This window comes from Anomaloglossus baeobatrachus, chromosome 5 (assembly GCF_048569485.1).
Source record: "Anomaloglossus baeobatrachus isolate aAnoBae1 chromosome 5, aAnoBae1.hap1, whole genome shotgun sequence".
Lineage (NCBI taxonomy): Eukaryota > Metazoa > Chordata > Amphibia > Anura > Aromobatidae > Anomaloglossus > Anomaloglossus baeobatrachus.
The window spans coordinates 398,232,186-398,247,155 of record NC_134357.1 but is presented as its reverse complement, the minus strand read 5'-3'; the positions used below and the strand labels follow the sequence as shown (position 1 = coordinate 398,247,155).

General features: G+C 43.8%; 1 protein-coding gene across 1 annotated transcript in view; it reads left to right on the top strand.

The window, feature by feature from the left end:
* Positions 1 to 3,877: 3,877 nt before the first annotated feature.
* Positions 3,878 to 14,970, top strand: part of LOC142311609 (keratin, type I cytoskeletal 19-like) — a 30,295-nt gene continuing 19,202 nt past the window's right edge. Inside the window, exons 1-5 of the mRNA XM_075350170.1 lie at positions 3,878 to 4,548; positions 6,174 to 6,256; positions 7,694 to 7,850; positions 10,053 to 10,214; positions 10,314 to 10,439. Coding sequence (XP_075206285.1) covers positions 3,919 to 4,548; positions 6,174 to 6,256; positions 7,694 to 7,850; positions 10,053 to 10,214; positions 10,314 to 10,439 — 1,158 coding nt within the window. The 5' untranslated portion in view covers positions 3,878 to 3,918. The remainder of the gene's footprint in view (positions 4,549 to 6,173; positions 6,257 to 7,693; positions 7,851 to 10,052; positions 10,215 to 10,313; positions 10,440 to 14,970) is intronic.

Below are 14,970 nucleotides of genomic sequence, written 5' to 3'. Positions count from 1 at the left end.
TCTTTTTCTTTTTCCTTTTCCGCCTCCTTACTCGCACCCACGTCAGCCGCCCCACCAGCCGCCTGTCCCGCACCTACCGCCAAGGTAGGGTCCCGTGTCGCAACCTCGCGCACCGGCGCCTCTGACTGTACCACCTCCGTGGGGCCCACCCACGCCCCCAACGGAGCCCCAGGCCCAGGCCGACTAACCCGCTCCGCAGACAACCCCTGCAACACCCCCAAAAGCTGCCCCCAAAACTCCGGGCCCGGTAAACCAGACTGTCCGACCGCACTCGCCCCCTGTGCAACGCTTGCCGCGACCGAACCCCCACCCCCACCCGTGCTACCCACAGCATGAAACATTTCTGTCGTCCGCTCACCAGGCTGCCGTTGAACCGACGCCGGAACAGCCGTGCCACGATCTTCCTGCTGCCGCTCTGTCCGACCTGCCGCTGCCGCTGCTCCTTCTTCCTCGCCGGAATCAGACGAGCTGCCGAAGTCATCAGGGGGGACCAGCGAGGGGACAGCCCGCACCTGGCGGCCGTCAACCCCCACGGTCACCGCACCCTGCTCCTCCGGGCGACTCCTGCTAGACCTCTTCCTTTTTGCCCGCCGTGGCGCCCTGCCGCCGTCCTTCCTCGCTGTACTCATGCCAGACTGCTGTGCCGCCACTTCTCCCGTCGCTCTCAGTGGGCTCCCTCCCTGCCGACTGCGGGAAGGCCGTGCGGAACTTGACCCTCGCTGGGAACACCCCCCAGCCCGATCCTCGCTGGGGGGACCGTAATTATAGATCTCATCCGTGCTTGTGGGCCACCGTACCCCTCCTCCGATCTCCCCACATCGCCGCTCCCATCCGCTCCCGCCCTCCGTCCTGTAGCTCTCCCCTGCGGCCTGCAGGGAGTCTCCTCCGTCAGTCTTGAACGCCGAGCGCCACCCCCGGCCGGCACTTCACCGGGGGCTGCCGTTATCGCCGCTCCGTTCTGGGGCTGTGCAGGCCGCGGACCGGAAGTGGGCCTCGCAGAGGCTCCGCCCACCCCCGACCCGCGGGATGTCCGACGAGGATTCCTCCCGGCGGCCGGCAGCTCCCCCTGGTGAGTTGAAGGGCTACGCCGCCCCGGAGGGTCCCCGCAGGGGCTCCTGGATCTCATTCTCCCCCTCCAGCTGGGGGAGTAGCGCTCCGGCGGTCGCGCCCGCCGAGCACGTAGCAGCGGCCCGGGCGCAGGAGCAGCAGGCAGCGCCGCTCCAGCCCCACAGACCGCCGCCAGCTGCTGCCGCAGAGCGTCCACACTTAGGACCTCGGAGGCCCCACGCACCATGTCCAGCAGCTCAGCAAGGTCGGCCATGGCAGCAGGCAGCACAACGTCCTGGGGACACAACTTTCCGGCGACAAAACGGGAGGTAATCAGTACACACCCTCTCTTATACCTCCCACAAACCCCCCACCCCTTCCTTGCTCCCCTCCAATCCCCTCACAGCTCCCTTCTACCAATCCTATAGCCCCATATATCCCCTATCCATGTAAACCAATTAACCCCTTCCTAACCTTGCACCCTCCCGATCGTCATGGGGTCCATTCACCCCTATGGGGCTCACTGCCCTTCTCAACTGAAATCCTTCTTTTTGCTAGGCTTACCGAACTTGGAATACCAATATAAGGAGTGTGTTGACATCAGTGCAGAGTAGGTGGAATAAATGCAAAGTTTTATCATCCGATCTCATTTCTTTCTGGGTAAAGCCAAAAACTTATCAGCAGCCCATCTTACATCCTGACAACAAACAGTGCATACACTCTAAGGTTTCAAAAGTCTGCAGTGATATAGCATGACTGAAAAATTTCAACCAAAGACCGGAAGGCCCCTTTAAGTACTTAGCCACAATTCAAAAACTTGTAAAATTTTCAATTTCCTTTTCAGATAGTTCTACCTGTTTTTTGCTAGAGATAGTGCCCTACATATTATTTAGGCATATATTTTGTATGTGCCATACATGTTTGCAGTTGTATAAACTCTTTAGGCTGGGGCCACATGGGGACTAATGCGACCCTCGCATGACACTCGGCTCGCGCTGGCAGCACAGCAGGAGACAAGTGTTATGCGAGTGTCACTGCGACTGAGGTCCAATCATGCAATCGGACCTCAGCTGCGGGGGGTGGGCCGGCAGTCAGGAGGGGCGGGCCAGCGCTGAGGAGGGCCGGGCCGGCACGGAGGAGGAGAGGGAGGGATTTATCTCCCTCTCTCCACCGTAGCCGGCTATTGCCATTCTCGCCCTGCACTCGCAGTACACCGGTGTACTGCGAGTGCAACGCAATCTTTCTCTCACCCCATAGACTTGAATGGGTGCGAGAGAAAGAGTCTCGCATTACAATCGCATCATGCTGTGATTGTTTAATCGGTCCGATTGGAGCCGAGAAAATAATCTCTCATGGGTGCTGACACATAGGTTAATATTGGTCCGAGTGGATTGTGATGTTTTATCGCATTCCACTCGGTCCGATTTTCATGCCGTGTGTCTTAGGCCTTAGGGGAATTCTTGGGAAGTTAGAATTTTTGCTATTGTTGTAACTCTTACAGACTATACTGGAGGGAGTTCTAGAGAAAAAGACTGACTCTTCTCTACTTCAACTCTCCTTGGTGGTAGTAATTGACCATCATTAGAGTTGAACGAGTACCTAATTATTCGTACTCGCTATACTCATAATGAGTACTATCTAATACTCGCGTATTCATTCCAAATAGTGTGTGTAATGCAAATCAATGGGGAAAAACTTTCAAAGAAACAAATAACCCAAATGCTGTACTATTCGTGCGCGTAGTGAAAAGTGCGGAATTCGGGTTACATTGCGAGTTTTTCCCCATTGACTTGCATTGCACACGCTATTCGGAATGAATATGTGAGTATTAGACAGTAATCATTATGAATATAGAGAGTAGGAATGGTTAGGTACTTGCTCAACTCTAATCATCTACTATGATAGCTTATGTGACGCTCCAGAAAGATGGAGATCCCAGAAGTAACAGCCATTCCTTTTGGGTTTTCCCAGACCGTTTAACTTGTTTTCAAAGTAAATTTTGGGAAAATTACAATTTTGAACACTTATTTCATGTTTGCCCTCTTCATTGTAGTGCCTGGATTTTAATGACCCATCCTCATAAAATGTGTAGGTGCAAGAGATGCTTATAACACATGTATGACATTTTCAATAGTAATTAGCATCTCTTGGCGTCCCCTTTAATTACGTTTTTGTTTGGAAATTAGTTTTTCTTGTTACTGTATTTCAATTAGCCTATGTCCGAGAGAGTTCCACACGTGTGACCTGTTCTTCTATGTTCTTTTTTTGGACGCCAGTGCCTGGCCTTTATTGAGGTCATCACACGAGTTCTGACATTATAATCCATGGCAACATTTATAATAATTTTAAGTTTAAATATAAAACTTAATGGTTAAAAAATGCTTTTCAAAAATTTCAAATTCAAAAGGCGTTTCTTGCATAGAGCACCATTTTTTGTGTAGAATGATGACTGCCATGAAAATAAATATGAGTGGATTGTCATAACTTGAGTCCAAGAGGTATTTTGTGTTCAATACTGTATTGACTATATCAGATTAAAATACACCAATACTACGCAACCTATAAATTACCTAGCATAACCAAAGATAACAGTGTGCAGAGGTTGCTTCATAGTATATTTACCTTACTAAACAATTTAATTAAAGGGTTCTGTCATTGTTGCTGTCTTTCACACTAACGATAAACAGTACTTTTATCAAATACAGGATAAAAATTGGCTTTGGACAAACAGTTTGCTGTCGCAACACTATGTATCAATACGGCACACCCACAATGCTACTGTATAAAATGACAACACTTCGTAATATTATGTTCCTTTTGGTGCCATCACTTTTCTAGGCTGTGGAGGGTATCACTTGTGTTTCAGGTACTATGGCAAATCAATATAAAAGGAGTGGAGGGGTTAGCAAGGGTTACAATTCTAATTCTGCTTCTAGCTATAGTGTTAATGTCAGCAGTTCATCCTATAGACAACAAGGTGGTGGTGGTTTAGGTTTTGGAGGTGGCCAGGGCACTGCATGTTTTTCTGATAGCTATAGTGGTGGATCAGGACAGTTTGGTGGTGCTGTGGCAGGAGGTAGTTTTGGTCGTGGCTCAGGAGGTAATTTTGGTGGTGGTCCAGGAGGTAGTTTTGGTAGTGGCTCAGCGGTTGGTTTTGGTGGTGGCTCTGGAGGAGGCTTTGCTTCTGGTGGCTTTGGAGGAGGTTTTGGTTCTGGTGGCTTTGGAGGAAGCTATGCCAGTGGTAGTTTTGGGGGAGGTATTAGTGGTGGTGGGTTTGGTGGAAATGATGGATTACTCTCTGGAAATGAAAAGCAAACAATGCAAAACCTTAATGACCGTCTGGCATCATATTTGGAAAAAGTCCATGCTTTGGAAGCAGCAAATACAGACCTTGAGGCAAAAATCAAGGACTGGTATGATAAAAATCACCCAGACGCCACCAGCACAGGATCTAAAGACTACAGCAAATATTTTCACACAATTGAAGATCTGAAAACTCAGGTGAGAAAGAATAATATGTACTGCAAAATTAAAAATTAATCTGTACGAATTCAAATCAGAGCTAGTATTTCTGATATTTTTTCTCAATTAAACCTTTAAAAAATGTTAAGGTAATTTGTTTTGGTACATTACATTTTGATCTGTAACATATATAATACTGGCAAAGTAATATTAGACTTTTTGTGGTAAAAAATCTTGGGGCCCTGATTCTATTTTCATATCTTGCGTAGATTTTCACCTTCCTGGTTTGCTAACATTGCTCTGTGCCGCCCCTGCAGCAGTCGAACTGCTCGGATCCGGGGTTGCTGTGGCTCGAGGGTCTCCGGACCCGGAGGCTTGTGGCCAATCAAATGTAAAGGGAGTATTTGCAGGGGATAACTGTTCGTGTCGCCACCTGTGGGTTGCGGTAAGGGGAGTACCGGCGCTACCGAAGGGAGTACCGGGGCAGATGGTGTGGTGGCAGCAAGGTGTCAGTCCCTCCACAGGTAGGGAATAGGGAAGGCCCCGGATGGTGGGGGAAAGGAGGTTTAGTGCTTGGGTGTCTCGGCCATGGGAAAGCAGGATGCAGGGGTCAGGTTACTCACTGTGGTAGTCTTGGTGCTGGATTAGGTGGAATAAGCAGATACTCACACAGATGGAAAACTAAAGTCTCTAGGTACCGCAGTCTCTGCGGTGGGAGCTCGTCCAGGTCCCGCTCCCACCGGTGTCATTTAGTAAGTTCGGAGCCCTGCCTCCGTGCACAAATTGATTGGCTGTTGTGGCTCCTCGGCTTGAAGCTTTCGGGGCCCCGCTACCCGTGTGTATTGCAGCTATGCTCTTGATGGCTGGCACTTGGGATTTTAGTGGGTTCTGTGCTTTGGAGAACCCTATCCCCTGTGTTGTGCTGATGCCTTTAATTTCTGAGCTCTTGGGGAAAGTTCATAAAGAGACTATCCTCCACAGGTTAATTATCAAGGCGCCTGAAGCTCTTCCCTGATATAGGGTCCTGTACCCCGCCATGCTCGGTACCGGAAAGGTAATTGGGTTTTCTGGTGCGAACAGTCCTCCTAGACTACGTCTGTCACACCCCTGTCCAGTGTTCCTGATAACGGTCCCCAACATCTGTGGTCCCAGACCACCGTCTGCGACCCAACCGGTCGCCTCCCTGGGAGCTACAACTCCCCAGCTTCTCACTCTTTGAGGGCCAACTCTGTTCTTACTCAGTCCCTCCCACCAGTCTGCCTAACCCCTAGGTGAGTGGCCGTGTTCCAACTTGACCAACCAACTTGTGTGTCTGTACAGGTCATGGTGTGAGGTGTGGTTGGGATTTGTAGTGCAAATGTTAGTGACACTGTTGTTGGGAACGTAGAACCATGGGGGTAAGCCCTGCACCCTGGATGACAGGATGCAATTCCCTGTAGCACCCTGATGCACTCAGGCGCGCTACAGCTCCACCTGTGGAGACCACTTACTTGTACTGGTTCTCACCATCCAACCTACCTAGACTGAGACCCTCTCTCCAGGGACCACTAATTGTCTGTAATATAAACAAACTTGATTTTTTATATATCAGTGTAATATGTGGGGGCAATTCAATCCAATAATTGATTGTTCTAAAACACAATTATTTTTTCGTTAATATACAGATACAAAATGCAGCTACTAAAAATGCTAGCATCATGTTGTCAATTGACAACGCCCGACTTGCAGCAGATGACTTCAGGATGAAGTAAGCAAGGAAATATGTTTTTGTTTAAAGGTTTTTATATAACCCTTGATAATTATCATAACGTTACCCAATTTTTTATATTTGTAGTATGATATATATATATATATATATATATATATATATATTTATGTTTGTATAATACTTGTACTTACTTGTATAATACCTATTAATTATTCATGGTTTTAATAGTTACATTTAGACTTGAAATAGCATTAAGAATATTATGTTATATAATAATAATAATAATATCTTCTCAGAAGAATTCATTATTTTCTACTTGTGGTATTGTATATTTCAAGAAACCAATGTAGAATTTTCAATGTTATGTTAGTATCATGTTCTTTGTCAATATCTTTTAGGTTTTTTTTGCTCTCACCATATCTTTTGCCATTATCGTTTAAATAATTTTATATACTTGTCATTTAGATTTTGTAACAGTCTATATATTTAACCAGGAACAGAAAGATGAACTAGATCCTTGAGAACCCATGGTATTAAGGGGCTAATTATATGTAATGACAAAACAGGGACCACTAGGGTGGCCCTCAGACTTGAGGCCCTGCGCTGTCCCTTATCTCAGAGGTAGGCTTGATGGTAGCCAGGTCCGAGCCCCTAGCATGACCCTGACTCCTGTCTGAGCCCTGGTCTTACTCCCCCTCTCCCCCACCTTTGGGGCAAGCCGGAAAATACAATAACAAAACCCCACAGAAACAACACGAACAACGGAGAACAATTACTCATACACACTGCACTCAAACACAAAAGAGAGACAAAATGGGTACAAGGGAATAAAGAAAAGGGAAGAAAGTAACTGCACAACAGGGGAATGTTCACACCACTCAAAATCGCAACACAGATCACCATAAACAGGATCACCACCAAGATTGGAATCACTGGAGCTACGCTGAAGTTACTATCAGCTCTGAGTAGCAAGCTCCAGAATCTTATATAGGGAACAGATGGCTGTGATTGGTAAATAGCAGCCTGAGCTCCTAGCAGAGTTCCCCAGGTTAGCAGGAATTAACTCCTGCAGGACTGAGGAACAGAGCACACGAAAAGCAGACGCCCAGCTTTGGCTGAACAAAAAAGAGACATTAAGTTGCCAGGCTCTGCAGTATGAACAGAGCCTGACGCTGCCGTGACACCTAATGAGTTTGGACCTGAATAGTGCATGATACTAACAGTTCCTTGATTAGTTTGCAGTAAGTGAGTTTTACTTATCCAAAATGTTCATCATTGTATAACTGTTGATACAGAACCCCCTGTAACTTAAGAGAATCATAATACTCTTGGACCATCCCTACCTATAGCACAACAATGCCTATTAAGATTTCTGCAAGATTTTTTCACACATAGATGAGTTTTGATAATTTTATTGGACTTCTGAATGACATACAAGTCAGAATGATCTGTTATCAATATATTCTCCACCACCAGGTATGAAAGTGAGCTTCATCTGCGCCAGAGTGTTGAGGCAGATATTAATGGCCTCCGAAAAGTTTTCGATGATTTGACCTTGAGTAAATCTGACTTAGAAATGCAAGTTGAAAGCCTGACAGAGGAGGTGAATTATCTAAAGAAGAACCATGAGGAGGTATAGATGACGTTTTGGGAAGCAAATTCACAGGTTCTCATAAAGCTTATAAATAAATGGCAATATTTTAAAACTTACATCTATGAATTCATAGTAAATACCGTCACACTATAATGATATTTCCCTGGACATGCTGTGTTTTATATACAGTTAGGTCCAGAAATATTTGGACAGTGACACAATTTTCGCGAGTTGGGCTCTGCATGCCACCACATTGGATTTGAAATGAAACCTCTACAACAGAATTCAAGTGCAGATTGTAACATTTAATTTGAAGGTTTGAACAAAAATATCTGATAGAAATTGTAGGAATTGTACACATTTCTTTACAAACACTCCACATTTTAGGAGGTCAAAAGTAATTGGACAAATAAACCAAACCCAAACAAAATATTTTTATTTTCAATATTTTGTTGCGAATCGTTTGGAGACAATCACTGCCTTAAGTCTGGAACCCATGGACATCACCAAACGCTGGGTTTCCTCCTTCTTAATGCTTTGCCAGGCCTTTACAGCCGCAGCCTTCAGGTCTTGCTTGTTTGTGGGTCTTTCCGTCTTAAGTCTGGATTTGAGCAAGTGAAATGCATGCTCAATTGGGTTAAGATCTGGTGATTGACTTGGCCATTGCAGAATGTTCCACTTTTTAGCACTCATGAACTCCTGGGTAGCTTTGGCTGTATGCTTGGGGTCATTGTCCATCTGTACTATGAAGCGCCGTCCGATCAATTTTGCGGCATTTGGCTGAATCTGGGCTGAAAGTATATCCCGGTACACTTCAGAATTCATCCGGCTACTCTTGTCTGCTGTTATGTCATCAATAAACACAAGTGACCCAGTGCCATTGAAAGCCATGCATGCCCATGCCATCACGTTGCCTCCACCATGTTTTACAGAGGATGTGGTGTGCCTTGGATCATGTGCCGTTCCCTTTCTTCTCCAAACTTTTTTCTTCCCATCATTCTGGTACAGGTTGAGTTTTGTCTCATCTGTCCATAGAATACTTTTCCAGAACTGAGCTGGCTTCATGAGGTGTTTTTCAGCAAATTTAACTCTGGCCTGTCTATTTTTGGAATTGATGAATGGTTTGCATCTAGATGTGAACCCTTTGTATTTACTTTCATGGAGTCTTCTCTTTACTGTTGACTTAGAGACAGATACACCTACTTCACTGAGAGTGTTCTGGACTTCAGTTGATGTTGTGAACGGGTTCTTCTTCACCAAAGAAAATATGCGGCGATCATCCACCACTGTTGTCATCCATGGACGCCCAGGCCTTTTTGAGTTCCCAAGCTCACCAGTCAATTCCTTTTTTCTCAGAATGTACCCGACTGTTGATTTTGCTACTCCAAGCATGTCTGCTATCTCTCTGATGGATTTTTTTTCTTTTTTTTCAGCCTCAGGATGTTCTGCTTCACCTCAATTGAGAGTTCCTTAGACCGCATGTTGTCTGGTCACAGCAACAGCTTCCAAATGCAAAACCACACACCTGTAATCAACCCCAGACCTTTTAACTACTTCATTGATTACAGGTTAACGAGGGAGACGCCTTCAGAGTTAATTGCAGCCCTTAGAGTCACTTGTCCAATTACTTTTGGTCCCTTGAAAAAGAGGAGGCTATGCATTACAGAGCTATGATTCCTAAACCCTTTCTCCGATTTGGATGTGAAAACTCTCATATTGCAGCTGGGAGTGTGCACTTTCAGCCCATATTATATATATAATTGTATTTCTGAACATGTTTTTGTAAACAGCTAAAATAACAAAACTTGTGTCACTGTCTAAATATTTCTGGCCCTGACTGTATTTCCAGACATACAGAGTTTACGTGTCCAAAAAATGCAGAATTGTCCTTCTGCCCCGCAAGCATTTCCGTTGACGGTTGGGGCGCCATAGTACAGATTGTATTGGGGCCTAGTAGCTTCATATCTCATCCAATATTTACTATTACATACTCTAACAAGTTTTAATGTTATTTATCATCAAAACTGATTAAAGTTGCTTTGTGGTTCGTAGATACTGTATAATTTAGAAAAATCATGCAAAATTAAAACAAAGTTTACAGAAAAACTGTGAGTTGAAAAATCAAGCTGAACCAAGGCTACTATTGTAAATTACATTTTTTATGGAAACACTAAATTGTATTTTCAGTTTTTCACCCATGTAATTGGTTAGAAGAAGTAAAGTTTTTCCTTCTGTCGTCAGGAAGTACAGTCCAACCAGGGAATCACTGTTGGCCAAGTCAATGTTGAAATGGATGCGGCACCAGGAAAAGATCTGACAAAGACACTCAATGACATGAGGACTGAATATGAAGCTCTGGCGGAGAAAAATCGCAAGGATGCTGAGGCCTGGTTCAACCAAAAGGTAAATGTCCAGACTGTGTTCACATGAGCAGAAAGGACTGTATCCATACTGAGCAGAAATCTTTCATTACTTGGCAATCGAACTTCATTATCTTTCCAGAGTAGTCAAATTAAACAGGAGATCACTGTAGGAGTCCAGCAAGAGCAGACAAACAAGACTGAGATTACTCAATTGAGGCAGACTCTTCAAACTCTACAAATGGAGCTACAAACTCAGTCTTCCATGGTAAGATGGCAATATTCATAATATATTATTGAATAAACTAATGGAGATTACTTCTGGTATCCAGGCATTAGACACACTATTAGTTCAAGCTGAGGACTTATGGGGCTTTCCAAGACTTTAATATTATCAACTTATTGTCTGATTCCATCCACCCACACCACTCAAAAAGCTGAAGTTTATCCAGTGCTGTACATTAAATAGTGGCTAGGGATGGTGGCACAGCTCAAGTAAATGGGTGAGAGTTCAAAATTGTTCAGGGCCCCTATACAATGTCCTGTACAAGTTTATTCAGCTGATCGTGAGGGTGCCAAGGTTATAGGTAGGAAGGTCTCAATAGGTGTAGAAGGGCACATCATCTAAAGTTTATCTTTAACCATTATTATGGCTTTGTACAATATGTGACTTGTGCAGAACTATAATAACACTTAGAAAGTTATGCAGGCATACAGATTTTACTAACCAAAAATACATTTTACAAAAAATATCAGAGAGAATATCAGCATACTACATTGCTATAGTGAGGCACCATACCATGGCTCATTGAGTGCCTACAACTGTATTGTAAGTAGAGTTGAGCGCGGTTCGTGGTTCGTGGTTCTCCAGTTCGCGGCTCGAGTGATTTTGGGGCCTGTTCTAGATCGAACTAGAACTCGAGCTTTTTGCAAAAGCTCGATAGTTCTAGAAACGTTCGAGAACGGTTCTAGCAGCAAAAAACCAGCTAAATCCTAGCTTGGTTTCCGCTGTAATAGTGTAAGTCACTCTGTGAATCACACTATTATGACATTTCAGTGTATAGTGTGCGGGAACAGCGCCTTCAGATCACTGCTGTTTCTATAATGGCGATCGCCATTTTTTTTTTTTTTTCCTTGTCTTCCTTCCCTAAGCGCGCGCGTGTAGTGGGGCGGGCCAGCATGTCAGCCAATCCCAGACACACACACAGCTAAGTGGACTTTTAGCCAGAGAAGCAACGGCATGTGTGATAGGATGTCCATGTCACATGTCCCTGCATTATAAAACCGGACATTTTCCTCCAGGACGCCATTATCTCTTCTGCGTCTTTGGTGTCAGACATCACTGTCGCAGCTCTGTCCTCCTGAGTCCTATCGCCGATACAGCTGTATGCGCTCCATACACAGCGTTAGACAGCTTAGGGAGAGCACTTTCTAGCAGTCCTTTTAAGGGCTCAAACCGGCAGCGTCAGAGCCATAGGTGACAGGTCCTGAAAACAGCAACAGCGTCTGTGTAGCAAAGGTCAGGGATTTCCTCCCTGCATTTCACCATTAAGAGGGAATAGAAAGGCAGGCTTCCATTCCTCTACCCATACCCACAATCCTGCCACTGTACCCTCCTGTCCTCTGCACACTGCAACTCATTATAACTAAGCCATTATACTTGCAAACACTCAGTGTACCTAGTGGCATCCTAAACGTGGCTATTGGACTTTTGTCTATTCACACTATTGTAAAGATATTTGCAGCACGTCTGCCTGCATTGCACACTCAAACTTTTTTAAACTAAGCCATTATACTAGCAAACAGTCAGTGTACCTAGTGGCATCCTAAACGTGGCTATTGTACTTTTGTCTATTCACACTATTGTAAAGATATTTGCAGCACGTCTGCCTGCATTGCACACTCCAACTTTTTTAAACTAAGCCATTATACTAGCAAACAGTCACTGTACCTAGTGGCATCCTAAACGTGGCTATTGTACTTTTGTCTATTCACACTATTGTAAAGATATTTGCAGCACGTCTGCCTGCATTGCACACTCAAACTTTTTTAAAATAAGCCATTATACTAGCAAACACTCAGTGTACCTAGTGGCATCCTAAACGTGGCTATTGTACTTTTGTCTATTCACACTATTGTAAAGATATTTGCAGCACGTCTGCCTGCATTGCACACTCCAACTTTTTTAAACTAAGCCATTATACTAGCAAACAGTCAGTGTACCTAGTGGCATCCTAAACGTGGCTATTGTACTTTTGTCTATTCACACTATTGTAAAGATATTTGCAGCACGTCTGCCTGCATTGCACACTCCAACTTTTTTAAACTAAGCCATTATACTAGCAAACAGTCAGTGTACCTAGTGGCATCCTAAACGTGGCTATTGTACTTTTGTCTATTCACACTATTGTAAAGATATTTGCAGCACGTCTGCCTGCATTGCACACTCCAACTTTTTTAAACTAAGCCATTATACTAGCAAACAGTCAGTGTACCTAGTGGCATCCTAAACGTGGCTATTGTACTTTTGTCTATTCACACTATTGTAAAGATATTTGCAGCACGTCTGCCTGCATTGCACACTCAAACTTTTTTAAACTAAGCCATTATACTAGCAAACACTCAGTGTACCTAGTGTCATCCTAAACGTGGCTATTGTACTTTTGTCTATTCACACTATTGTAAAGATATTTGCAGCACGTCTGCCTGCATTGTACACTCAAACTTTTTTAAACTAAGCCATTATACTAGCAAACACTCAGTGTACCTAGTGCCATCCTAAACGTGGCTATTGTACTTTTGTCTATTCACACTATTGTAAAGATATTTGCAGCACGTCTGCCTGCATTGCACACTCCAACTTTTTTAAACTAAGCCATTATACTAGCAAACACTCAGTGTACCTAGTGCCATCCTAAACGTGGCTATTGTACTTTTGTCTATTCACACTATTGTAAAGATATTTGCAGCACGTCTGCCTGCATTGCACACTCAAACTTTTTTAAACTAAGCCATTATACTAGCAAACACTCAGTGTACCTAGTGCCATCCTAAACGTGGCTATTGTACTTTTGTCTATTCACACTATTGTAAAGATATTTGCAGCACGTCTGCCTGCATTGCACACTCCAACTTTTTTAAACTAAGCCATTATACTATCAAACAGTCAGTGTACCTAGTGGCATCCTAAACGTGGCTATTGTACTTTTGTCTATTCACACTATTGTAAAGATATTTGCAGCACGTCTGCCTGCATTGCACACTCAAACTTTTTTAAACTAAGCCATTATACTAGCAAACACTCAGTGTACTTAGTGGCATCCTAAACGTGGCTATTGTACTTTTGTCTATTCACACTATTGTAAAGATATTTGCAGCACGTCTGCCTGCATTGCACACTCCAACTTTTTTAAACTAAGCCATTATACTAGCAAACAGTCAGTGTACCTAGTGGCATCCTAAACGTGGCTATTGTACTTTTGTCTATTCACACTATTGTAAAGATATTTGCAGCACGTCTGCCTGCATTGCACACTCAAACTTTTTTAAACTAAGCCATTATACTAGCAAACACTCAGTGTACCTAGTGGCATCCTAAACGTGGCTATTGTACTTTTGTCTATTCACACTATTGTAAAGATATTTGCAGCACGTCTGCCTGCCTTGCACACTCAAACTTTTTTAAACTAAGCCATTATACTAGCAAACACTCAGTGTACCTAGTGGCATCCTAAACGTGGCTATTGTACTTTTGTCTATTCACACTATTGTAAAGATATTTGCAGCACGTCTGCCTGCATTGCACACTCCAACTTTTTTAAACTAAGCCATTATACTAGCAAACACTCAGTGTACCTAGTGCCATCCTAAACGTGGCTATTGTACTTTTGTCTATTCACACTATTGTAAAGATATTTGCAGCACGTCTGCCTGCATTGCACTCTCCAACTTTTTTAAACTAAGCCATTATACTAGCAAACATTCAGTGTACCTAGTGCCATCCTAAACGTGGCTATTGTACTTTTGTCTATTCACACTATTGTAAAGATATTTGCAGCACGTCTGCCTGCATTGCACACTCAAACTTTTTTAAACTAAGCCATTATACTAGCAAACACTCAGTGTACCTAGTGGCATCCTAAACGTGGCTATTGTACTTTTGTCTATTTACACTGTTGTAAAGATATTTGCAGCACGTCTGCCTGCATTGCACACTCCAACTTTTTTAAACTAAGCCATTATACTAGCAAACACTCAGTGTACCTAGTGGCATCCTAAACGTGGCTATTGTACTTTTGTCTATTTACACTGTTGTAAAGATATTTGCAGCACGTCTGCCTGCATTGCACACTCCAACTTTTTTAAACTAAGCCATTATACTAGCAAACACTCAGTGTACCTAGTGCCATCCTAAACGTGGCTATTGTACTTTTGTCTATTCACACTATTGTAAAGATATTTGCAGCACGTCTGCCTGCATTGCACACTCCAACTTTTTTAAACTAAGCCATTATACTAGCAAATACTCAGTGTACCTAGTGGCATCCTAAACGTGGCTATTGTACTTTTGTCTATTCACACTATTGTAAAGATATTTGCAGCACGTCTGCCTGCATTGCACACTCAAACTTTTTTATACTAAGCCATTATACTAGCAAACACTCAGTGTACCTAGTGGCATCCTAAACGTGGCTATTGTACTTTTGTCTATTCACACTACTGCAAATCTATGTGCAGCACCTCTGCATGACACCCTCCTGCTCTGTTTTTAATAAGCTATAATGATAGCACAAAATACT